This window comes from Aedes albopictus, chromosome 1 (assembly GCF_035046485.1).
Source record: "Aedes albopictus strain Foshan chromosome 1, AalbF5, whole genome shotgun sequence".
Lineage (NCBI taxonomy): Eukaryota > Metazoa > Arthropoda > Insecta > Diptera > Culicidae > Aedes > Aedes albopictus.
The window spans coordinates 27945252-27973025 of record NC_085136.1 but is presented as its reverse complement, the minus strand read 5'-3'; the positions used below and the strand labels follow the sequence as shown (position 1 = coordinate 27973025).

General features: G+C 35.3%; 1 protein-coding gene across 5 annotated transcripts in view; it reads left to right on the top strand.

Moving 5' to 3' along the window:
- The window catches only part of LOC109428422 (low-density lipoprotein receptor-related protein 4), a 121461-nt gene that overhangs the window by 80431 nt on the left and 13256 nt on the right, over positions 1–27774 (top strand). For 4 of the 5 annotated variants that reach the window (XM_019704175.3, XM_029855821.2, XM_029855820.2 and 1 more), the window contains exons 8-9: positions 1–1078; positions 1331–1521. In XM_019704175.3, coding sequence (XP_019559720.3) covers positions 1–1078; positions 1331–1521 — 1269 coding nt within the window. Of the gene's footprint in view, positions 1079–1330; positions 1522–27774 lie in introns of those variants that run through there. The other variant, XM_029855822.2, reaches the window with a different exon arrangement.

Genomic DNA, 27774 nt, shown 5'->3' with positions numbered 1-27774 from the left:
GAATACCTACTGATCGCCCTCCGATCCGGAATTGGTCGCATTTCCTTGGACACCCAGGACATGTTCGACGTAGTCCTCCCAATCGAAGGAGTTCACGGCGTAGTTGCACTTGACTACCACTTCGATCGGATGTACATCTTCTACGCGGACGTCAACGTGGATGCCATCCGTCGGGTTAGCATCAACGACTTCTCCAACACCAAGGTCATCGTGAGCAGTGGTCTAAGCACGCCGAATGGCATCGCCGTAGACTGGTTGGCCGATAACCTGTACTGGACGGATGCGGCCTTGAAGAAGATCGAAGTATCTCGATTGGACGGCACGTGCCGCAAAGCCGTACTGACCGGAGGTTTAGACGACCCCAGGTCGATCATCCTGTACCCAAAACGAGGCTTCATGTTCTGGACCGACTGGGGCCAGGCACCGAGGATCGAACGAGCCTACATGGACGGGTCGGAGCGGCGCAGCATCATCGATTCGGAGCTCGGTTTCCCCACGGGTTTGGCCATCGACTTCGCGATGAAGAAACTGTACTGGGCCGACGCTCAGCAGGATCGGATCGAGATGTGTGACTTCGACGGGAAGCGCCGCACTCGGGTGATCTCCCAGGCTGCACATTCGTTCGGATTCACGCTGACCGGTGACTACATGTACTGGACCGACTGGCACAACAAGTCGGTCCTGAGAGCTCCGAAGCGAGTTGCCGCTCCAGTTGAGGAAGTTCGTTTCGGGCTACGAGGTGCCCTGGAGATTCGCTCGGTGTCCGGAAGTCGTCAACCGCACGACTGGAACCCCTGTGGCCAGGACAACGGAGGCTGCAGTCACCTGTGCCTCTTTGCTGAGACGCGCTACGTCTGCGGTTGTCCAGATGTTCCGGACGAGCGACACTGCCGTCTAGATCCGGCCTTCAACGTACCGATCAAGCCCAACGACGAGATCACATCGACCTCGGAACCCAAACCACCCGTATCGAACGGGTCCACCATGCTCAACAAGAACCGAATGCACGCCCAGCTGGTCATCATCGCCACGGCCATCGTGGCCGGTTTGCTCATTATAGTAGTGATCGCCATCCTAGGTAACATTCCAACCAATTAGTTGTGTTCCACATATATAAGAAATTCTCACCCACCAAAGATCATCACTAACAAATCACCCGTTTCATCTGTTGTTCCATGTGTTTCGTTCCGCATTCTGGTTTTCTCTGTGTGTCCTTCTCCGTTCTTCTGCCTGTTGCTCTTAATGTGTCCCTCGAAACCAAAACAAATCATTCAATGAATCGCCCTCTTGTGCGCCCTCGCCTTGGCTTGTGACCGACCCGACCGACCAGTGCTGATTGTGAATTCCAAACGGAAACAGGCTAGGAAAACGTCCCGCAGCGGAAGTGACGTGCTGACGTTTACCAATCCGAACTACAACGGCGTCGTCGATGGGCTCTGCCAGCATCAACATCACCATCCGGGCGAGCCGGTATCGGCACGTAACACCATCTGGAAACGGCTGAAGTACGATCGAGCGCAGGTGAGTTGAGAGGACTATCATACTTTAAAAATTCATAATTTCAAATGAGATTGAAGGTTTTTTCGCTTTGACAAACGATAATATGACTAAATCTTAATCGACCAACATTATTTATTTTTTTTTTTACGATACATATTTGACAAATATTTTTAGAAGAATTGCCTGTAAAATTTCTGAAGATAATTCTGAATAAACTAAATACTAAGCGAGTTTCTGGATGAATTCCTATAATTGCCAAAATCCTCGAAGGAATTTCTCAGGGAAATCCTCAAGAGATTTTCAGGGAAACCCTTCGGAGATTCCGTTCATGGTTTCCTCTGGCAATTTGTTAGGCATTCTCTGGTACAACACGAATGTTGTTGTTTTTCGGATAACCAACCTAAATGGTATGTTAGACATACGTAATGCCTAAAGTTCGTAGGCACAATATGTGTTGAAAAATGGACAAATTGAGTGGAAAAAATGCGAAAAAATCCACGTAGTTCTGGTGGGGTTTGAACCCACGTCTCCCCAAGTTCGTTAGACAGGGCACGTCAACCAACTTCGCCACAGAACAAATAACAACTCTGTGAAGTAGAAAGCAAATCTGAATCCAACGCCCACCTCACCCCACGTTCTTTCCTCGCAATTCACCATCTTCTTCGGTCCTTAGATGTCCACTTCCAACACTCCCTGAGCGTGCCTACGAACAACAGTGAAAGCATGTTATTTTTAGCAAATATACTATATTAACAATATAGGTCACTCTTACGATTTTTTGGCGACACCTTTTAAGTGAATGTGGCGCCACCAAGCGTCAGAAGAGGTACTACTACACACTAAATGCATGCGCTATCCGAATGACGTTTATTCTGTCGAACTGTCATTGCATGGTGGGGATGTCCATTTCTTCTGAAATAATCGATTAAACATTAATCGATTTTTTTTTTTCAACTACTCAAATTAGAACAAATCGACAATGATTTTTCTTAAGGGCCTAACTGACTTGATCGATTTCTCTTCCTCGACTTTCTCTTTCGATAATAACTTGATCAAAACAAACAAAATCGTTATTCTTTTTGTTTCTAGAGCAAGATGTAGTCGCCGTCTTCGCATTTCAACCAAAAAATCTTCGGAAAACTTAATATACTTTCTGTAAAAACAAAAAGAGAGGATCGATGAAGAGAAATCGAAAATGTCAGTTAGGCCCTAATGAAGAATCAGTGTCGAAATTTTGTTCTCTCTTCTTGAACAATTTCTGGCGTATATTATCGTCGCTCAGGCCCGGATTAAGGATTGTGGGGGCCCGGGGCCCGAGCGGATGTGGAGGCCCTTCTGAGAGATGACCAAAAATGTTTTTCCTTGTTTTCGAACAGTACTTGAGCAATATGAAAAATAAAGCTAATGTTAGCAAGCAAAAAAGGTTTTTGTGGGGGCCCCAAAAATGTGGGGGCCCGGGGCCCGGGCCCCCCGGCCCCCCCTTAGATCCGGCCCTGTCGTCGCTGCACCAAATTGAAGTCGCGACTCGTGTGACATGCGAAGTTGCAGATGAGAAGTAAATTTAAACTGATAAACGTTCATAACAGACTAAAACACAGACGACTCAAATCGAACTTTCCGTTAGCGAGTTATGAACGGTATTTTCTCCGGAAATTACCCAAGAATTTCCTTGATCCCTTTAAGAATTGCACCTTGGATTTTTTTTTCTCCAAGATTCCTCCTGAAGCTCTTGGGGGATTCCTCCTAGAAATTATTCTGGAATTATTTTAGGAACTCCTTTCGGGATTACTCAGGGAAAGCGTTCCAGCGCTCCTCCTCCATCCTCCAACATTTTTTTTCTGGGATTACATATCTCCATGAATAAAACGCAATCAGTGAAGTACTAGATTTGTAGTATAATGATTTGTATAATGACAAAGTAAGTTCTCCGTTACTGCAATAAAATGGTAACTGCTATAATGGTAACAAAAAGCAAGGGTTTTATGACTGCTTGTGTGATTTGATGCTGTTTGAGCAAAACTTTGGGTAACTGTGTTGTTGTATTCTCATATAATGCAACTTCAACAACATATTTCCCCAAAGTTTTGCTCAAGCAGCATCAAACTGGGCTAAGAATCATAATACCCATGAGTTTGCACCGTTTCAATGCAGAAACGGAAAGTTTAGCATCTCACCATACAAAAAAACCAACTCATTAATACAAATCTAGTATTCACTTATTCCTTCTGGGAATCCCGAAAAAAAGTACTTCTGAAAACATTCCAAATTTATTGAAATCTCGGAAGGAATCACAAAAATAATTCCTGGAGGATTTCTGATACTTCAAAGAGGGAACTTCTGGAGGAATCCTGGAAAGATCCCTCGAAAAATATTAATTAAATTGTTCATATAAAATCGCGTTGGAGATTTACAAAGTAACTTCGGAATTTCTCCGAAATTTCAAAAGAAATTCCTTGAAAAATCCCAGAAGACTCGGTGGAAACCCTTAAAGGACGGAGTGAATTCCAGAAGGAACCTTTAGAGGAATACTGGTAGAAATCCCGGTTATAATTCCCAGAAGGGGGAATTTCTAAAGGAACTCTTGGATAAATCCTTGAAACAACTCCTACTCCTGGTCGTTCTTGGAAAATTTTGGAGGAATTCCAGAAGGAACTCCGGAAATCCTGAGGGAATCGTTGAAGGAGCTGAGCTTCTGCAGAAATCCAAGAAAAACTCCAAGAAACTCCTATAAGGAAATCCTATAAAGAACTTCTTGACGAATCCTAGAAGAAAATTCTAGAGGATTCCAAGAATTAATTCTTGAAGGAACTTCAGAAGAAATTGCTGGAGTAATTTCAGTAGGAACTCCTGGGGGTTCCTCGAAGGAACCTCTGGAGAAATTTAAGAAAAAAATGGAGGAATTTCAAAAAGAGCTCCTGAATGAATCTCATAAAAAAAAAACTAGAAGGAAACCAAGGGGAATGACAAATCCTTTTCTCGTGGTAAAGTGTCTTTAATAAATAATAATAATAATAATAGCCGCAGGTGTAGTTAGACGCGATTAACGACGGTTAGCAACGGATAAACAACAACGTATTTTTTCGGTTAGCAAAGAAAAAGAGAAAACTGAAAAGGATTTTCCGTTGGAAAATCAGAAGGAATTCAGAAGGAATATCTGAAGAAATGCCTGACTAAATTTATGGAGGATTATCACTCTGCAGCAGGCGAATTTGCTAGAATATTTTTACTAACTGAAGTTCACCCAGAAGTCCATTACTGTATATTTAAAAATAATGAGCTTGGCAAGGATTTCGCGACGATCGTGTAAATGTTCAATCTTTGACAGCACAATGTTCACACATCCAGTATTCGAATAAACTCACAGTTCACTTCGGAAGAACAACGAAACTAATCGAAATTAAATTTAACGGGTTCTATTCTCAGGTCCGGTCCCGGAGCTCATTTTTTGTAAGCACGGAACGCTCAAACGTTGATATTATTAAGTTCGTGCATCTGTCCGTTAGCTTGTGCACCCTTGGATTCAATGTCTTGCACTCTGCCACAAGAAATTTGACGTGCATTTGGTTGGTGATCTTCCGGATTTTTGTAAGCTATCCAATCCTATGTATGTATGTCAGCGTGGACATTAAGAAAGATGATATTCAAAGCCATTGTCAAAGGAAAATAGCAACCACCAGGGCAAAATGTAAGTTGATTTTGAGGGTGAAAATTTTAAATTTCGAAGTAAAACGATTTCGGTGACGTTACAATGAGGGAGCATTCAAATTCTTCTACAGATGTATTCGTAGATGTCATCTAATGAAATATAGCGCATTTGGTTCACCACTGGACTATCGCACGAGTTTTCATGAGTGCGAAAACGTAAATTAACCCTTTATAAGGCAGTGGCAACTATATTGCCACCTTATACACATATTTTTTTCTGTTCGTTTAGAAAATTTTTACAACTTCTGTTTTAAATGATGGACACACTGGGCCTTTGTGACCACTCATGATTTTTTTGAGCCATAACAAATATGAATGGGCTTTTTTAGAACAAAATGTCTCTCCAAAAACATCCATTTTTGAGTGCATGAAGGTTTATAAGCTCGAAATTCTGTTATGGTGAGCGAATTGAAAATCGAATGATGGGGAATAAAAGGCCTATGTTCCTTTTATTTGTGGACAAAATTTCAACTTGATTGCTTCATTACTTTTAGAAACTCAGCCTTTTGAAAAAATGTACTATAATAAATGGACATGTACTAAAATTGCCATAACGTACAAAATAATTGACCAATCGAGTTCAAATCCACACAAGTAACTCATGAATACTAGGGCAATAACCTGTCAAAAAATCAGCATGATTGATTAACGCATCACAAAATAACAACATTATAAACTTTGTTGACAAAAAGTTGAAATTTAGACCAATTTTTTTCATACAAAATCGACCATCGAATTTTTTGAAAATAAAAACTTTTTTGTTCATTACACCACATGTACTTTATATTCCAATGTAGAACGAGTGGATTCCATGCCTGGTTCTCTCGGCCTTATAAAGGGTTAAAGTGCGCGATTGCAACAAATCAACTCGGTGTGTTCAGAGTACTTATTCAGCATAAATCAAAGAAATTGTGCGCTGCAGACATCAACTGGATTTGATGCAATCGCGCACTTTTATTAACGTTTTCGTACTTATAAAGACTGAGTGCGCAGTCCAGTGGTGAACTAAATGCGCAATATTATTTTGTTTGTGTATATTGACGATCTTGCGCCTAATACGACGCACAGGCAAACAAAATTGTCCCACCACAAAATGTTCGCACCGGTTTCAGCATACATTCATTGGTTGCAGTCGCCGCTACAGTAATTTAGCAGTGGGTGCGCATTTTGGGGTGGTGTTTCAACTAATCGGTTGGTTTACGCTCTGTTTCCTTTGTTGTAGGATGTGTGAACATTGTTCTCTCATAGATTGAACATTTGCAGGATCATCGCAAAATCCTTGCAATGCTCAATATTGTAAATCGATTATTTATTAATCGATTATTTTCGAACAAAAAACTTTGACACCCCTATCATATTTTTCTCAGAAATGTCTCCTTGCACGGTAAACAAAAATTTATCAAAATAGAATTATTGACTTTTTCTGACAACAGGTGGTGCTGTAATCATTCGTAAACGGCGTCTCCATGCCGTTGTATGTGAAAACACGATGTGACCTATATTGTTAATATAGTATATTTGGTTCTGAGCAAGATAATTGTAACATACTGAAATTAACAATCCGCTGACTCCGAGTAGAAACATTATTCTAACATTGCCAATACCTACATATCTCATACAAACCAAGTTTTCTTGCATAGGATAGAAATCTACAATTCGTCATATGCACGAATTCCCGTTATATCAGACGAGAAAAAGCCAAAAATTACAGATATTCCAAATTACCTTTGCCAATGGCTCATCAGATGGAAGCAAAAAGATGTAGACTATCAATTATCAGCCCCTATAGCACTGGAAATCGAATACTTACGCGAAATTTCACGTCTCAATTTCGCCCCACTTACGAGTTAAATTTTTTTTCTCGTTTTGCGTACGACGAAGGCAACCGCACCAAAGCAGCAGCTAGCCGAATTGTTCTTCATCACTGTTCAATTTTCACTTCGCCAGATTCACTTGTTGAACCAACCTTTAATTCACACCCCACAAATGCTCTGTGCCTATGGCACTTCAAAGTTGGATTCCACTGCTGCAGAATGCAGCAAAAGCTGTTCAATTAAATAAATAAACAGATTTTTTTTTCTGTCGATAAAATGTAAACAACAAGTTGTCTTTGCCTAGGGAGGATGCACGCAAATGTGTGCATGAATTTTCTGCATACCAAACATCGTATTTCACAACCACAGAGAAAGATTACTTCATTGCTCTATGATGGCGTATAAAGATAAGAAACATTTCAACGCACGAACACTAGCGCGAATTTTTCCTTACACAAAAATGTACGCCAATTCAAAGGCTATTGCATAAGAAAATATTACCCAATCAAATTGAAAAAAAACGGATAAATAATTATAAAACCCCGAACGTTCCGGGGTAAGAGTGCAGTGTTTTCTCACAGTTTCACAACTACATCTACAAAAATGTCACGCATACATTTGAACGTGATTACCACTATTATGATGGTGGTGTTTCAACTAATCGGTTTGTTTACGCTCTGTTTCCTTTGTTGTAGGATGTGTGAACATTGTTCTCTCATAGATTGAACATTTGCAGGATCATCGCGAAATCCTTGCAATGCTCAATATTGTAAATCGATTATTTATTAATCGATTATTTTGGAACAAAAAACTTTGACACCCCTATCATATTTTTCTCAGAAATGTCTCCTTGCACGGTAAACAAAAATTGATCAAAATAGAATTATTGACTTTTTCTGACAACAGGTGGTGCTGTAATCATTCGTAAACGGCGTCTCCATGCCGTTGTATGTGAAAACACGAAGTGACCTATATTGTTAATATAGTATATTTGTTTTTAGAGTCGAGACTGTTTCCAATCCAAGTGGACATCTAAGAACCGGAAGAGATGGTGAATTGCGAGGAAAGAACGTGGGGTGAGGTGGGCGTTGGATTCAGGTTCGCTTTCTACTTCACAGAGTTGTTATTTGTTCTGAGGCGAAGTTGGTTAACGCGCCCTGTCTAACGAACTTGGGGAGACGTGGGTTCAAACCCCACCAGAACTACGTGGATTTTTTCGCAATTTTTCCACTCAATTTGTCCATTTTTCAACACATATTGTGCCTATGAACTTCAGGCATTACGTATGTCTATTCTCTGGTAATTTCTTCAAAAATTAACAAATAAGTTTTCAGGAATTCTCACAAAATTCAACGCAGTTTATTTGAAACTTCTTTCGGCAATTCCCCTAAAAAATCATTCGGCAAGTTAGCCGGTAGTGTCCTTGGAAACTTTTAATTTGAAATAATTTGTCAGATGAAGTTATGGGAAAAGAAACGAAAGAAGAAACGCACTGCCGAGAGTAGTCTTCAAGAAATTATCGCCACGATTCCTGAAGAAATTTTATGACTAATTCTTAAAAGAATCGCTAGTTGAATTCATTATAGATTTGCCAAAATAATTTCTTAAGCGGACCCCACACGAGCATCAATACTTCATCAATATCGGTACTTTTTGTCAGAATTTTTGTCAAACTCATGGGTTTTCCTATATGTTTTAGAAAAATCTTTCGATTAAGCTGAAGATTTGATGAAAATTTCGACAAAAAGAACCGATATTGATGAAGTATTGATGCTTGTGTGGGGTCCACTTGAAAGCAATGCTGGAAGAATGCTTAAGGATTTACTCAAGAATTTGCATGCGGACCCCAGACGACAGAAATATTGTAAATATTTTTTTTTGACGATAATTCTTGACAACGTTTTCACCGAGACCGACCCGGGTCATCCACACTGAGTCGTTCACACAAAAGTCGATTTTTTTTTTATGATGCCAATCGAAACAAATGCCGGCGACATGCACAAAACATACCTCGCATCGGCTGCACTCGGCTACTGCAATCGAACTGAGAGTGGAAGTGAGGGGAAATATTGAAACACGAAATCAAACTTTTCTGATTTCCCTCAATATTTCCATTAATATATTGATGTCGCCTTCACTCGGCATCAATATATTGATGTGTTTCTTCAAAGCAACAATATATTGATGTCGCCTGGGGGCCGCTCAAGGAATATTAAAGAAAATTCAATATTTCCCCTCATTTCTCGTCTCATCTCAATTACGCTAGTCCGAGAGCCACCGAAGCGAAGCAAGGTTTCGTGCTAGTCATCGTCATTTGTTTCGATCGGCATCAAAAGCGGGCCCCAGATGACAGACGTATTGACAATACTTTTATTATCAACTAGCTGAACCCGGCAAACTTTGTCTTGCCTACTACGTTTTTTGACGTTTCAAGTTTCTAGCCAAGACCAAGTCCCCGGTCAAAATGTATGAAAGGTCAATTTTCATAAAATCTAAATTTTTTCATGTTTTTTGCCTCATAAACCTTCCTTGGGTGAAAACTAACAGAACAAAACTAAGACGACCAAAATCGGACCTTCCGTTCGCAAGTTATGCGTGGTCCCACGTATGCCACTGCATTTTTATATGTATAGATAATTCTCATCAATATTTTTTTCACCTGACTGAAATTTTCGATTTTTTAGCGCCCCCCAGACGACATCAATATATTGATGAAAAAATTTAGGGAAATCAGGAAAGTTTGATTTTGCGTTTTAGTATTTCCCCTCATTTCCACTCTCAGTTCGATTGCAGTAGCCGAGTGCAGCCGATGCTAAGAATGTTTTGTGCATGTCACCGGCATTGGTTTCGATCGGCATCATAAAAAATCGACTTTTGTGTTGTAACCCACCGAACTTCAACCCTGGTTCTAATGAGGAAAGGAGTTGGGAGAATACCGAGCAGCACGATAGAGTTTAGTGTGGTTGAGGACTCGCCAAGAGCAGTGGGCTTCCTCGCGGCCTAGCCGGTCGTAATTAGATAATCCTTTGTTATTCGATGTAATTCTTTCGTATCACGCGTAATAATAATCAGTAGTTTTGTTACTTGGACCTGCTAACCGTGTTAATTTGCATTTCGTGAGAAGAAAGGCGTTTTCCCGTTATAACGTGGGGGCTCAACCGGGATACAATCCCAAAGCCGGCAGTATAAATTACCAGCATAACTGATCCACGCGCTGTGTGGTGATCGAGAAACACTCTTTTGTTTCAACCCAACGTGATACTGCATTGTTCGAGCTTGTTGTGTCTGCTCAAGTATAGAGCACCACACATTTGATACCCCAAGCAACACACATGTTATAATAGAGTTACGACAGCGCAAGTTTTGGTTGTATAGAAGTTTATTTTACGTAATTTTAACATTGTGTTGAAATAACGTAAAATAAACTTCTATACAACCGAAACTTGCGCTGTCGTAACTTTTATATAACATGTGTGTTTCTTGGGACACTGGGCAACAAAATTTTCCTGCGGATCCGAAGATTGCATGAGAACATACAAGGCTTGCGAAAGCCTGTCCAAGGATCACGTCGCAAACTTTCGCAATGTCTGGGCCAAGGAACAGCGATAGTATTGCAGATATTTCCGACTGGGGACTTGATCAACGATTGCAAGTTGCGCCCAATGTTTGGTCATCGACAGCCATGGAGCCAAACCAGTACAGCTGTCCACTATCGAGACTTGTCCCAAGGCCTTCTATACCAACTTTAGGAAATTCCGGCACTGCTGCGCAAAATCTGGGCGTCAATGAGTCAGCAGAGGCTGACGAATTTCGCGAATCGATGGGTGCTGCAAGTTTGGCGAGCTCGTCCGTTCTTGAGCTGAATATACCGGAAGACAGGACGGGCGTGAATCCATTCCTAAACATTCCGGATGGGGTGGGCTCATCAGCTCCAAGAGTACACTTCGTCGACGAACAACAGGACGCACAAAGAGACCAGTCGGCACTACCCGATCAACCCCAAATTTTGCAAGCCCTTGGTGAAATAACCAAAACTCTTGAAGGATTCGGAAATAGGATTACTGCAATGGAACAGTCTCAACTTTTGAGCTGGAATTATCGTCAACCCACACCACGTCCACCCACACCAGGAGGATGGCATCGGCCCAGGGAAAGCAATCCATTCCAACAAGACGATCGGGTCCAACATCCACCGAGTTGGCCGGGAAACTGTATGCCAAGCTCCACGTATTCCGTAACCGGTGCTAATATTTCTTTTTGGCCAGGCAACAACTACGAAACGCAGCCTACATCTCGTGGAGGATCCAGGCAGGTGGACCTTTCGTACGGGGTTGCCCGTTCGGGTACCCGAATAAAAAATACAGTAGAAAAACCGAACGTTGTATTGTAACAGTACTAGTTAGAACCATATTTTTACAATAGACACCACTGTGAAAATAAAAATACAAAAACAATAAGATGTAATGTAGACACCCATACCGTGAACTGTAAATAAGATTTTTACAATATACTATACGCACAGACAAACAGACGTAACACTTCGAACATTTTTCGATTCAAATCATAGTCACGAAAACATATTCGCCTAATGCTAAAAGGCCTATGTTTGGCCGACCACCAACTAGGTGGCGGTAGTGAGCAAACGTCAAACTCGAACAAAACCGATGCGAGCGCCACGGTTGGGCAGTTGGCCAACTATCAAATTTTGAAAAAGACCGTTAAATCGGTGTACGATGTGAATTATCAGAGTGTTACGTCTGTTTGTCTGTGCTATACGGGTTGTTAAGTATCGTAACAATATAAAAAAATATTTTTCTCCATATATATTTTTTTGCAAAACCATACATTTTATTGTTAATGAATTGTTCAAAATACTGATACGTGGGTTTAAATATACCGTACATTGTATGGTACATGAATGGTTTCAAACAATAAAACGTACCGTAAATAAATTGTTTTTAATTGTAATTTCACTACTGATTATACATTTAATCAAATGGTTTTGGAATGGTTCTCTTTTGTTATGTTGTATTGCTTTACATTACATAAACCATGTATTGTTATATTATCTTGACATTTTCCTCCTGTTAATGGAATCTTAGGCTTATTAGACTTATTAGAATGCGCTTTGGGAATTCTCCAGAGCGTTATGGATAACCCTTCATATATAGGATCGCCCACGTCTAAGTCTGAGTAGTCTCTGATTACATTAACAGTTGAAGCTTGGTCTCCCATGCCCCACCAGCCAGATAACCGGGTTTTGCAAACTAAGCATTATTTGTGGCAACACTTTGAGCAGCATGATGGAACTATGCCGAGCGCGCTAAGTGTTATTAGACCACTAATGTAGTTGCATGAAGTGGGTGACAAGATACATAAGTATCATTACAGCGTGCTTAACCGTTATTGCAATATTGAGGCACCAGTTTGACTAAAGTTTGAAATACATAACAACTCATGAGATAACTGTCAAGCTTGATTCAAATATAAGTTAGATTAAAAAGCGAACCCACAGACGAACCTATATTAGAAGTCATTTCTGTGTTCAGTCCAGTCCATATATTAAAGATGGCTCTACGTCAAAGATAAAGTTTGTCAATCGCATTTGATTCGATTGTGGTCGAAGGCTTGGGGCAAGACACTGTGCTGGAGAGTACATTTTTCTTCACAGAGTTGCTCAGAATTTCTCCGGATTGCTCCCGTTTATACTTAAGTGTTGCCTGATTTATCGCAAAATCAAAACAATATTGCCCGATATCTCGCTTTTCTCGCAGTTTAGGGGTGTTTTTCAACAAATTTCGTCGATCATTGGTGAAAATGGGTGAAAAGAGTCACTCCGAATTTCTCAGAGTTACTCTCGTTTGCACAGTGTCTTGCCCCTAGGTCGAAGGCAAGTTCACATGAGAGAAGAGGAGAAACTCCCCTAAATGCAAATACAGAAAGAATAGTGTTGAACTCATCCACTGATTTACGGTAATCTGACCCGAGATCTGAGCTGCATCTTTCCGGGTTGGCCTACATTCGTATTTCTCTCATCGCACTCTACACACCTAGCCCGCCATATCTCTTGGACCCCTGCTTGGATCTGCAGTTCTTAGGACATCTGGTTTACCACTGATTTAAACATGTTATTGACTTTAAATTGATGTTTCAACACAGAAAACAGACATTTAAGCTCGAACAAGAATACGTCGAAATCGTGTGTAAAGGATTTAAGTGTACCTCAACGCCACCAACGGGGACTGCCCCACACATAAAGTCGGTTTGACCCCACGATGGCAGTGTTCATCGTTAAAATACACTAGCCCACAAAGCGACACGAGCGCCAAACGGCCAAAAACGGCGAGCACTGAAAACAAATTTGACAACACAACAATGTGATGAGACGCTAGCGCCGCGCAACGGGAGCATAACCACATACTCTGATATGACCGTTACAAAGTTTTACACAAGGCAGAAAGCGAAGATAGACGTCTGTTCTCTGTGGTTTCAACTTATTCACTTTTTTCTCTTTCCTTTCCTTTGCATCAAAAAAGTCACAAACATCAACAAAACAAAGCACGGAAAAAATCTTAAACTGAATAAATAATTAAAAATTCACGGAAAAATTATGTTTCGGAAAAGTGAATGGTTCAAACGTAAGAAAAACAGTATAATATATTGGCACAGAGAACAGACGTCTATCTTTGCTTTCTACCTTGTGTAAAACTTTGTAACGGTCATTTTAAAGTATGTGGTTATGCTCCCGTTGCGTGGCGCTAGCGTCCCATTACTTACATTGTTGTGTTGTCATTTTTGTTACCAGTGCTCGCCGTTTTTGGCCGTTTGGCGCTAGTGTCGCTTTGTGGGTTAGTGTAGTTTAACGATGAACACTGCCATCGTGTGGTCAAATCGACTTTATATGTGGGGCAGTCTCCGTTGGTGGCGTTGAGGTACACTTAAATCCTTTACACACGATTTCGACGTATTTTTGTTCGAGCTTAAATGTCTGTTCTCTGTGATATTGGTACATAAAAATCCAATGTAAATGTATAGTATAGCGAACCATTTCATTACAATACACTTTATTGTAGCTGGTACAATGTATGGTGCAGGAATGGTTTTCACCATACACCCTATAGTTAGTTTTTATCCGGGTAGCGAAAATGGAACGAGGAGAGGCTATGACATTACAAAGCCTACATTCAATGGCGATATCGAAGTACAGCATCCGATCGAATTTCTTCAGGAAGTAGAGCAGTACGTCCTTTCTTCTGGCGTTGATCCAAGATACAAGATCCAATTTGTGATGTCCTGTTTGAGAGGGGATGCTCGGGTTTGGGCTAGAGGTTTTAGTTACCTTTTCATCAACTACGACTACTTCCACAACCACTTTCTTCAGCAATTTTGGGGTCAAAGGACCCAAAGATTAGTTCGAGACGAGCTCATGCATGGCAACTACAGACGACGAGACCCATCACAAATGGCAGAATACTTCCTCGGACTTGTGGCCAAAGCCCGCCATTTGAGCACAGCACCCCCAGAAGTTGAGCTAGTATTCCACATTAGCCAACATTTCTCGCAAGATGTTGCTACCAAGTTAGCCACTTGCGTGGATATTAAAAGCGCCTTTACACTGCTACAGACGGAAGATTATCTTATCAATAGCTGCCAAAGAAATCCTGCCAATTCCTTTGGAAGACCACGTGTAGAAGGAAGACACACCGTAGAATCTGCAGGGCCCAGAAATTGGAGGAATTCAGCGGATAATGGGAGAAACCACGAAAATCCACAAAGCGGCGTGAACAATCGTGCCGTGAGAGCGACTACTGCTGAAATCCTGGATGAAAGCGAGGATGACCGTAGCCAACATATTTGTCGATTCGGAGGAGCTGTTGTATGAGCAGACCGAGAGCTACCACGCTGGTAACCCTGTCGAGAGGTCCCCGCTAATAGCAGTTCAGGTGGATGGCTTGACCAAACCAGCTTTGATCGACAGTGGTAGCGAACTTAGCTGTATAGATGGAGCTTTGTACCGCGAACTGAAGACACGAGGTGCTTACCTTGGGGAGCTCCCTGTGCAAAGGACGACAATACACGGTGCTTTTGGAAGAAAAAAGAAAACAGTTTCCAGCCAAGTTTTCATACCGGTTCAAGTACAAGTAGAATACTTCGACGTAGCTCTGATCGTGGTTGAAGAGCTCTGTAATCCGTTGATCTTTGCGGGATGGACACGCTTCACTATCTCAAAGCACAGCTCGAGTTTGAATCCCGTGAACTCAAAATCCAGATCGACGGGAAAACTTTGATCTTGCCATTCCAAGGTAGCGGTACGGGCACAAACGAGTCTATCGCGGTGAATGCGGTTGAAGTAGAATTAGCAACAGATGACCGAACAGATAAATTTGGAGCTTCATCACCTGTGTTTGGCGAGCTAGAATTGACCGAGTCGGACGATTTGCAGTTAAAGGAATTACTGATGGAATTCGACGATATCTTTTCGGATAGACCAGGACGGTCACACCAATACGAACACGAGATACGTGTGAAGGACGACACCGGATTTGTCCAGAAACAATACCCGATCCCATTCTGGTATATGGATAGAGTGCGGTCACAAATCAAGAAGATGGAAGAGTGGGGAGTCATTTCCAGAGAACCGACCGCCTTCATAAACCCTCTGGTGGTAACAGCGAAGAAGTCAGGAGATGTTCGAGTCTGTCTAGATGCCCGGCGGCTCAATCGCGTGCTGGAAAGGGACAACGAGAAACCGCCGGAGATTCAGAAAATGCTACAAAAGCTTGAAAGTGCTCAGCAAGCTTGCTATTTGATGAAAACATTCGCGAAATGATGCGATTTGCTTTCGACAACGAATACGTTTTCACCCATCCTCGCTTTATTCAATCAAGCTCCCATACGAGTAGCACACGAGCGGACTCAACACTAATCAGCATAGTTGACTCTTCCTTTTCGCCGTTGAGCCGTTGCGTTCTAGCCAAGCATCTCTTTTCATCGCTTTCGATGCTTTTCGACAGCTTATCCCCAGCACGGAGGAAGTTAGGCGTTCGACACTGTTAGGCATTTGTTAGGTATGTTGCTCATCGAAAAATTTCGGAAAGCATAAATCATAACCCCGAAATTATGCTGAGTGTTCGATTTTTTCGCGCATCGTTGACAGTTGCAGAAAAGGCAGTCAAAAAAGCAACAAAGCATCAGTTGTAAATAAAAATCGGGTCCGTCGGTCGAGAAAATAAAAAGAGTTGCGCGTCCGGTTTGTTCTAGTCTTACTGTCGCCGGGACCAGAATCATCGCCGGAATTGATTGTCGTTTTCTCGCGTCGTGTCGGTGGAGTCATTACGGGTACAACATTAACCCACCGAAACCGCATTTTCCGTGTTCTTCCGGCAGTTGGAGGCTGGAAAATGTTTGGCAGATGGAAGCGATGAAGAAGAACCGTTTCGCGAACCCTCTGTATCCGGAGGTTTACACGCGTTTCTATGCTGCAGGTATTCCATTGATATAAGTGTTTGCGCTTCTTCCGGAGATGGAAACCGTGATTAGTTGTGTAGTTGGGTCTTCAATTCGCCTAATGGTTACGGCTATGGTCCGGTCGGGAAAATTTTCTCGACTCCCTGGGGGTAGTGTATCATTGTGCTGGCTTCACAATATAGAAATTCATGCAATGGGAGGCAAAAAAAGCCCTTCATTAAAAACTGTGGAAGTGCTCAAAGAAATAAAAAAAGGAGAAGAAAGAAAAATTGAAAAAAAAAATATGAGTAGTGAAATGGTGTGATAATGATGTTACCTATTAAGTGAAAGTGGCTGTAGAGAGTGTCTTTGTGAGAAATCAAAACGGCATTTGGTGGAATCGCATGAATAACGAAATACACCAAATATATATTAAAATAGCACTGATGCTGTAAGACCGACAGCCGAAAATAATATTCTGCACAGAACCACGGAGAGGTCAGCGACTGCGACTCAACATCCACGGGGACAGAAACCAATTGCGGTTCCAGTGGGTGGAGAAGCATTCATCACTTAGCGTGGGTTCATCGGAGCAACGTATAGTCCAACAAGTAAGAGGTATTTAAGTAATTTTTCATCTCTTCTTACGGAACTCTGGATGCAATTCTGAATGCGTTAAAAGGATTATTTTTAAATTTTACTTGTTTTAAGAAACGGTTTCCACCAAATCATAATTCTTATGGATCTCCTTGGAGCGATTATGATTGCTATATTTAAAACTTGTTTGAAATTTTGACATGTATTGAATTTGAATTGTGATAAGAGTTAGAGCCTTTTGATCACCATTTATATGGAACTTCCTGGAGAAATCTTGACTTCGTATTGATTGCTTAATTATATTTTTTTTTCAAATTCGACTTGCGTTAAGAATTTATATCGCAAGATCGCAATTCTTATGGATCTCTTTGGAGAAATTTTGTTCATTTTGTTTAACAATATTTGTCAAATTTGAAATGTATTGGAAATTGTAATCTTTTGATCATAATTTTTATACAACTCATTGAAGCCATTTTCATTAATTTATTTAAATTATTTTTAAAATTTATTTAAGTTAAGAATTGTTGTCGTAAGATCACAGTTCTTAGGAAACTCCATGGTGTGATTCTGATAAATTTATTTAAATTATTTTGAGATTTTATTTATGTTAAGAATTGTTGTTGTAAGATAACAGTTCATAGAAAACTCCTTGAAGTAATTTTGATTAATTTATTCATATTTAATATTGTTGTAATGAGCAATTGTGATTAATTGATTGAAATATTTTTTTAAACTTCATTCATGTTGAATATTTTCGTCGTAAAATCACAGTTCTTAAGAAACTCCTTGGTGTGATTTTGATAAATTTATTTGAATTATTTTGAGATTTTATTTACGTTAAGAATTGTTGTCGTAAGATCACAGTTCTTAGGGAACTCCTTAGTATGATTTTGATAAATTTATTTGAATTATTTTGAGATTTTATTTACGTTAAGAATTGTTGTCGTAAGATCACAGTTCTTAGGGAACTCCTTAGTATGATTTTGATAAATTTATTTGAATTATTTTGAGATTTTATTTACGTTAAGAATTGTTGTCGTAAGATCACAGTTCTTAGGAAACACCTTGGTGTGATTCTGATAAATTTATTTAAATTATTTTGAGATTTTATTTACGCTAAGAATTGTTGTCGTAAGATCACAGTTCTTAGGAAACTCCTTGGTGTGATTCTGATAAATTTATTTAATTTATTTTGAGATTTTATTTATGTGTATGAATTGTTGTTGTAAGATCACAGTTCTTAGAAGACTCCTTGAAGCAATTTTGATTAATTTATTCATGTTTAACCCTAAAAGGGATGCCTGGTGTCCATTGGACCCCAGGCGCCTTTCAGATCTCGTCTTTGATGGAACACACTCAGCGAGGTGACGAAACTGAGGCCTTGAAGGTATCCCTTTTAGGGTTAATATTGTTGTAATATCCCAGTTCAAAGGGAACTCATTGGAGCAATTTTGATTAATTTATTGAAGTAGTTTTTGAAATTTGTTTTGATTCCAACAGCAACATAGCTAAACACGTGAGCTTCTCTGAGACGAACAGGTGAGTAAATCTACTTCCGAATAACGTTTCTAGCTTCTAATTGAAATATAATTTTATTATTATATATTCTTAGGTAGCGTCAGACCGTTACGAACTGGAATTCTCGTTGGCTTCGAAGCAATTTCTCCAGGAAACCCTGGAGCTACTATGGGCCACGGAGGATCCATCCAAACCTCTTAATGGAAAACTATATCGAAAAAGTAATTGATGGCTTTATGTGACCTTGCTGTATTGGAATACTTATGTTGCATGTTTCTATTAACATTTTTTTCAGGTGCTCCCGAAGAAATTCCAAGAATTGCCCAAATAACTCGATGATAATTTTGAGGAGAAAAATTCTGCCAGTCTGCCGACGAGCTCGAAACCGAAGGATTGGTGCTAATGTGTTTCTGAGTTTATTTGTTGTAGTTAAATTCAATTCTGGTCTCGATGGCCAATAAATATATGTGTGATAAGTGATTTTAAATCTTTTTTGCATTCGAAAGTATTGATGTGGGCTGAGAAATATAAAATATTCATAAAACTGAAGCAAATACAAATTATTTCAAATGATTTATAATGCTTGAAAGGATGTATAACAAACTATATATCGCTCACACATATTTTTGAAACGTAAAAAAATCCAGCAGTATGTGTGTTGAATATGTCTTGTATTGGTGAAAACTAATTGCAAAAATCTAACACATATAACCAATATGGATAATTTTATCAGTGTACAATGTCAGATCTCATGGAACTTCTTGGAGCTATTTTGATTTTTTTTTTTTAAATTATTTAACTAATCTGACTTTTGTGTCGCAAGATGACAATTCGAGAGTTCGAAGGTACGCTGCTGCCACCTGGCAAAAGTTTACCGTATTCGTGAAGCATCGTTTTTTTGTTAACATGGGGAAGCATAGAAAGTCGATTTTAAAATACTTCTAAAAAATTCTAAACAACATTTAATTAAAAACGGGTTGATGCACGAGATGAGAAATTCAACTAGCAAACTTTTGAGCATGGCATGTTGATTGTTTTTATTTTAATAATGCACTGATTCGGTAGACATCGAAGTTTCTTAACCCGTACATCAATCAGTTTTTAATTAAATAATGAGTTAAATTTTTCAGTAGCATTTAAAATTGACTTCCTATGCTTCCCCACGTTAAAAAAATCGGTCCTTCGCGCACATGATCAACTGTGGTAATTTGCTTCGTAGTTCCCAATACTTACTCCTTGGAGCAAATCTGATTAATTTATCAACCCTAGTCGTGCATAGGGGTGATTATGACTCCAAAACGTACAATAGTTCAGCGGAGTGAGCGTCAGCTAATGCCAATTGAAGAAATTATTAAAATACTCTCTGGCGGAAAGACCGAAGTTGATTGTGAGAAAAATCCGGACGGCATTTTTCAAAGAATTTCCTGAGGAATTTTCGAAACTAATTCAGGAGATATTCTCAAAAGAATATCTGAAAAATTTAACGAATGAATCTCTGAAGGAAGTATCTATCTTTATATATAAAAATGAGTTTGAAGTTCCTTTGAGGCAGCAAAACTCACGAACGGATGAACCGATGAGCATGATTTTTGAACCGTTCGATTTGCTTTCAGGGTGGCTGTGTTTATAAGCAGAAATAGTTTAGTTACGAAAATTAACTGAAAAAGTAAGAAAATTGATAAAGTACTGTTTTTTTATGAGCTGGGAAGAAAATCAACACAACCGATATGATAATAATCTAGAGTGCGATGCAAGACAAAGTTCGCCGGGACAGCTAGTTTCGAATAAATTTTCGAAGACATTTGTGGAGCAATTAACATTTTTTTACTGTTTGAAGATTTCATCAATGGAGTAATTCTTGAATGAGACTTTAGAGTAGTTCCCGGAAAATCTCTGGTGGAATTTTCTTCAGAATCTCTGGAGAAATTTGATTGAACACCGAATATTCTTGGGGAATTCTTAAGGGAATCTGTGGATAAATTTTCTAAGGAATCCCTGCATTTCTATAAATATTACTGAACCAATTACTGGAGGATTGAACAAATCAATTGTGTTGTTAATATCTCGAAGGAAACTGTGGAGCAATTCTTAAATAAATTTCTTGAGAAATTCCCACCAAATGTGAAGGAAACCCATAAAACCCAGGATTAATTTTCGATGAAGTGTTTGAAATTAATCTCTAAAAAAATTTAAAAAGAATGAAATATAGGAATTTGTGGAAAAAATTCCGAACGAAATTTTTAGGCGTAATATCGACATAATCATTGGAAAAATTTCCATAGAAATACCAGAATGCAATTTTTCAAAGAATATAAGCGAAAATGATCAAATTAATCGCTGAAGTAATCAAGAAAAATCCTCGATTTCTGGCAAAAACTTGCTAAAGTAACTATCATTTGAAATTGGAATTCTTCGCAACTGCGTACTTCGATCAAAGAACATCGGTTTCTTGAGCGATCCAGGCATGGAATTTTCTATGCATAAATATAAGGTGAACAATTCCGTCTCAACTGAAAACTTGTGTACGAAATTTTGTAATTGTCTCTGGAGATATTCCCGAAAGAATCTCGAAAGAATTTTCTTAGGAATCTCTTAAGGAATTCCAGGAAGAATCTATGGAGAAATGAATAAAGAAACCTTTGGAGAAAGGCTTGAGGAACCTCTGGATAAATTGATCAAGGAATCTCTGAAACAATTCTGTGGAATTTCTTCAGGATTGAAAAAATCCCGAATGAATTTTTGGAGGATTGCACAAAACAATGTTGTTGATAGAATCTTCTGATCTGAAAAAATCGGTGTAGCAATTCTCAAATTGATCCCTGAATGAATGACTAAAATAATCTCTTCAGAAAATCATGAAAAAACAATGGATAAATTATCAAAATAATCAAAAAATTCTAAAAATAATCCTTGAAGAAATAAACGAAGTAATTTGTGGGAAAACTCCCGACGGTATTTGTGAACGAAGTATAAAAAAAAATACTAAAAATGTTTCCATAGGAATCTCTGGAAGAATATCTAGATATGTCAACGAAGAAATCTATAGATACGTTCCCAAAGAAATTTGTGGAAAAACAAAAAAAAAACTTGGAAAACTCTTGAAGAAATTCTTGGAAATTGGAGGCATTGAACAAAGAAAACTCTCCAGAAAAATCTGGAGGAATTGCTGGAAAATTCTGAATAAACCTCGGAATACATTTTCGATGGAATATTGGATGAAATGTACATACTTATCTGTTGAAAAGTAGACTAAGAAATTTGTGTAAAAAAAACGGCAGAAAACTGTGAATCTATTCTCAAAAAATCTCCGGAAATTTTTTTGAAAGAATCTGTGTGGCTAAAAAAATGAATCTTTGAAAGATCTTTTGAAATACTTGCTGGATCCGACCGAGTAGGGTTCTCTAGTATAGTTTCCTAAGCTATCTCTGCAGAAAAAAGAACTTAGTAATTTGAGAGAAAATTTAAGACGGAATCAAATTTTCAAAATAATCTTCAAACGAATTTAAAAAAAAATCGTTTGCGGAATTAACGGAACAATTCCTAGGCAAAAGAATATCTGGAAAACTGAAAGAAGGAATCTCTGTAGTAATTCTCTTAGAAATCTTTAAATAAATTTTCGGAGACATTTGTGAAGAATTATCAAAGATTTTTTTTGGGAAATTCTTGAAGGGATCTGTGCAGCAATTCTCAAATAAATCACTGGAATTGTCCCAGAAAAATCTATGGTGGAATTTTCTGGAGGAATTACCGACTAAATCTATGGAGCTATGCTCACAGAAAGATCTGCATAATTCTCAGATGAATTTCAGCAGAATTTAACTAAAAAAAAGTGTTAAACCATTCAAAAATTCTTGATGGAAACTGTAAAAAAAATACAGACAATGAACTAAGGAGGCATGAATGAAGAAATCTATGGAGAAATTTCTGAAGAAATCTTTTGATAAATAATCGAAAAATCTGAAAAATAAATCCATTAAAATTAAAATTAAAATTAAAATTAAAATTAAAATTGAAATTAAAATTAAAATTAAAATTAAAATTAAAATTAAAATTAAAATTAAAATTAAAATTAAAATTAAAATTAAAATTAAAATTAAAATTAAAATTAAAATTAAAATTAAAATTAAAATTAAAATTAAAATTAAAATTAAAATTAAAATTAAAATTAAAATTAAAATTAAAATTAAAATTAAAATTAAAATTAAAATTAAAATTAAAATTAAAATTAAAATTAAAATTAAAATCAAAATTAAAATTAAAATTAAAATTAAAATTAAAATTAAAATTAAAATTAAAATTAAAATTAAAATTAAAATTAAAATTAAAATTAAAATTAAAATTAAAATTAAAATTAAAATTAAAATTAAAATTAAAATTAAAATTAAAATTAAAATTAAAATTAAAATTAAAATTAAAATTAAAATTAAAATTAAAATTAAAATTAAAATTAAAATTAAAATTAAAATTAAAATTAAAATTAAAATTAAAATTAAAATTAAAATTAAAATTAAAATTAAAATTAAAATTAAAATTAAAATTAAAATTAAAATTAAAATTAAAATTAAAATTAAAATTAAAATTAAAATTAAAATTAAAATTAAAATTAAAATTAAAATTAAAATTAAAATTAAAATTAAAATTAAAATTAAAATTAAAATTAAAATTAAAATTAAAATTAAAATTAAAATTAAAATTAAAATTAAAATTAAAATTAAAATTAAAATTAAAATTAAAATTAAAATTAAAATTAAAATTAAAATTAAAATTAAAATTAAAATTAAAATTAAAATTAAAATTAAAATTAAAATTAAAATTAAAATTAAAATTAAAATTAAAATTAAAATTAAAATTAAAATTAAAATTAAAATTAAAATTAAAATTAAAATTAAAATTAAAATTAAAATTAAAATTAAAATTAAAATTAAAATTAAAATTAAAATTAAAGTTAAAATTAAAATTAAAATTAAAATTAAAATTAAAATTAAAATTAAAATTAAAATTAAAATTAAAATTAAAATTAAAATTAAAATTAAAATTAAAATTAAAATTAAAATTAAAATTAAAATTAAAATTAAAATTAAAATTAAAATTAAAATTAAAATTAAAATTAAAATTAAAATTAAAATTAAAATTAAAATTAAAATTAAAATTAAAATTAAAATTAAAATTAAAATTAAAATTAAAATTAAAATTAAAATTAAAATTAAAATTAAAATTAAAATTAAAATTAAAATTAAAATTGAAATTAAAATTAAAATTAAAATTAAAATTAAAATTAAAATTAAAATTAAAATTTAAATTTAAATTTAAATTTAAATTTAAATTCAAATTCAAATTCAAATTCAAATTCAAATTCAAATTCAAATTCAAATTCAAATTCAAATTCAAATTCAAATTCAAATTCAAATTCAAATTCAAATTCAAATTCAAATTCAAATTCAAATTCAAATTCAAATTCAAATTCAAATTCAAATTCAAATTCAAATTCAAATTCAAATTCAAATTCAAATTCAAATTCAAATTCAAATTCAAATTCAAATTCAAATTCAAATTCAAATTCAAATTCAAATTCAAATTCAAATTCAAATTCAAAATCAAATTCAAATTCAAATTCAAATTCAAATTCAAATTCAAATTCAAATTCAAATTCAAATTCAAATTCAAATTCAAATTCAAATTCAAATTCAAATTCAAATTCAAATTCAAATTCAAATTCAAATTCAAATTCAAATTCAAATTCAAATTCAAATTCAAATTCAAATTCAAATTCAAATTCAAATTCAAATTCAAATTCAAATTCAAATTCAAATTCAAATTCAAATTCAAATTAAAATTAAAATTAAAATTAAAATTAAAATTAAAATTAAAATTAAAATTAAAATTAAAATTAAAATTAAAATTAAAATTAAAATTAAAATTAAAATTAAAATTAAAATTAAAATTAAAATTAAAATTAAAATTAAAATTAAAATTAAAATTAAAATTAAAATTAAAATTAAAATTAAAATTAAAATTAAAATTAAAATTAAAATTAAAATTAAAATTAAAATTAAAATTAAAATTAAAATTAAAATTAAAATTAAAATTAAAATTAAAATTAAAATTAAAATTAAAATTAAAATTAAAATTAAAATTAACATTAACATTAAAATTAAAATTAAAATTAAAATTAAAATTAAAATTAAAATTAAAATTAAAATTAAAATTAAAATTAAAATTAAAATTAAAATTAAAATTAAAATTAAAATTAAAATTAAAATTAAAATTAAAATTAAAATTAAAATTAAAATTAAAATTAAAATTAAAATTAAAATTAAAATTAAAATTAAAATTAAAATTAAAATTAAAATTAAAATTAAAATTAAAATTAAAATTAAAATTAAAATTAAAATTAAAATTAAAATTAAAATTAAAATTAAAATTAAAATTAAAATTAAAATTAAAATTAAAATTAAAATTAAAATTAAAATTAAAATTAAAATTAAAATTAAAATTAAAATTAAAATTAAAATTAAAATTAAAATTAAAATTAAAATTAAAATTAAAATTAAAATTAAAATTAAAATTAAAATTAAAATTAAAATTAAAATTAAAATTAAAATTAAAATTAAAATTAAAATTAAAATTAAAATTAAAATTAAAATTAAAATTAAAATTAAAATTAAAATTAAAATTAAAATTAAAATTAAAATTAAAATTAAAATTAAAATTAAAATTAAAATTAAAATTAAAATTAAAATTAAAATTAAAATTAAAATTAAAATTAAAATTAAAATTAAAATTAAAATTAAAATTAAAATTAAAATTAAAATTAAAATTAAAATTAAAATTAAAATTAAAATTAAAATTAAAATTAAAATTAAAATTAAAATTAAAATTAAAATTAAAATTAAAATTAAAATTAAAATTAAAATTAAAATTAAAATTAAAATTAAAATTAAAATTAAAATTAAAATTAAAATTAAAATTAAAATTAAAATTAAAATTAAAATTAAAATTAAAATTAAAATTAAAATTAAAATTAAAATTAAAATTAAAATTAAAATTAAAATTAAAATTAAAATTAAAATTAAAATTTAAAATAAAATTAAAATTTAAAATAAAATTAAAATTAAAATTAAAATTAAAATCAAAATTAAAAATAAAATTAAAATTAAAATTAAAATTAAAATTGAAATTAAAATTAAAATTACATCTAAAATTAAAATTAAAATTAAATCTAAAATTAAAATTGAAATAAATTTAAATTGAAATAAAATAAAAAATTAAAATTAAAACAGGCTCCGATTTTTTCAATTAAATATGTTTCGTCCAGCTTTCATTCGAGGCAGAAGTGTGGTTGTAGTAGTGAACGCCGATAAAAGTTCACTACTACAATCACACTTCTTGCTCGAATGACAGCTGGAATGAAAACAAGCAGCATAAAATATATGCCTAACATTCGTCTAACAGCCCATACTAAAACATGTCTAACGTTAGTCTAATGTTAGACTAACAAACATGTTTCGAATTTGCAACATGTCTAACAAAAGTGTGTCATATCTGTCTAATTTTAGACTAACATTAGGCAAAAGTGAGACAAAAAGTTAGCCTAACATGCTGGCCAGTTAGTCTCACATTAGGCTAATGTTAGGCTAACCCTCCGTACTGGGTCGCGAAGCATCGTTGGCTGGAAGCTTTATTAGTATGGTATCGGTACATGCGAATGTTGCTTCTGTGTGCGTGTCGAGCGTTCATGCCGTAGCTTCGCAAACCAACCTATTCGGTATGGTTCGGCTGTTCGGGCGAGCGTGTGACGGCCCAGTCAGATGTGTGCAAAATCGTTTGTGATTTACATCATGTTCGTTTTGCCACCTCTTTGCTGCTGGTCATCGCTGATCAGTGCACAGTTCAATCGCACGCGATAAATATACAGTTGATGAGTTGTGATGAGCACTAGTGAGGTGATCATTTGCATCATTGGTGCTCAGATTTTCTCTTCGATAGATCTGACCATTCTGACTGGCAAATTCCGATTAAAAAAGAGCATCGAAAATACGTGGGATTTCTGTTCGATCAGAAGAGCTACGTCTTCAACGTACTGCCGTTTGGGTTGAACACCGCGGTAGCCAGTTTTTCGAGAGCGATGGATCTGATACTAGGACCCGAAATTTTGGAATTTATACAAAAGTACCTGGACGACTTGCTAGTGCATTCAAGGACCTTCCAGGAGCATCTTGAGCATCTTCGAACTTTGTTCCAGAAACTTCGAGCAGCAGGACTGACAATCAGCAAGGAAAAAAGCAAGTTCTGCCGATCGAGCTTGAAATTTCTCGGACACATTGTGGGGAAGGATGGGGTCTCGATCGATCCGGATAAATTATCTGCAATTGATAACTACCCGGAACCGGAAGACCTAAAGCAACTCAAGAGTTTTTCGGGCCTAGTAAGTTACGTCTCTCGATTTACGCCAGATTATGCCCTGGTCGCCCAACCGCTTTACGCTCTGCTGCGAACAAATGTTGGTTGGAAGTGGGGACCAGTAGAGCGCAACGCATTTACATCTGTAAAGGGTCTGTTTGTTTATCACACTACGCTACGATATCCCATGCAGAGTAAAGAATTCTGCGTGCAGACCGATAGCTCATCGTTCGGGTTGGGAGCTATTTTGTTCCAATGGGATGGCCAAGGCGACAAAAGAGTAATTTCCTATGCTAACCGTGTTCTTCAACCTGCGGAAGCCAACTATACTGCTACCGAGTTAGAGGGCCTTGCTGGTGGTATGGGCTCTCCATAAATGGCGACAGTATCTTCTGGGAGGGCGTTTCACTTTGTACACCGACCACAAAGCTCTAACGTTTTTAAAACGTTGCCAGCTGCTTACTGGAAGACTGACTCGTTGGATTTTGTTTCTTCAACAATTCGATTTCGACATTGTTTACTGCCGCGGCAAGGATAATCAAATGGCGGATGCTTTATCCCGGTTTCCGGAAATGCTAGAACATTCTTCTCGTGGGTTGGAGAGGCGTCTCGTCGTCGCCAGGCTGCAAGGCGAAGTCAAGGATTTTCGGAAACTTATGTTTGGACTGGCAAAAGAACAATCGCATGACGAATTACTGGGGAAGGTATGGAGCGAAGCAGAGCAGACTATTATAAATCAGGGGCGGCACGAGTATAAGAAAATAGACGGGGTCTTGTTCATCAACGTTGGCGG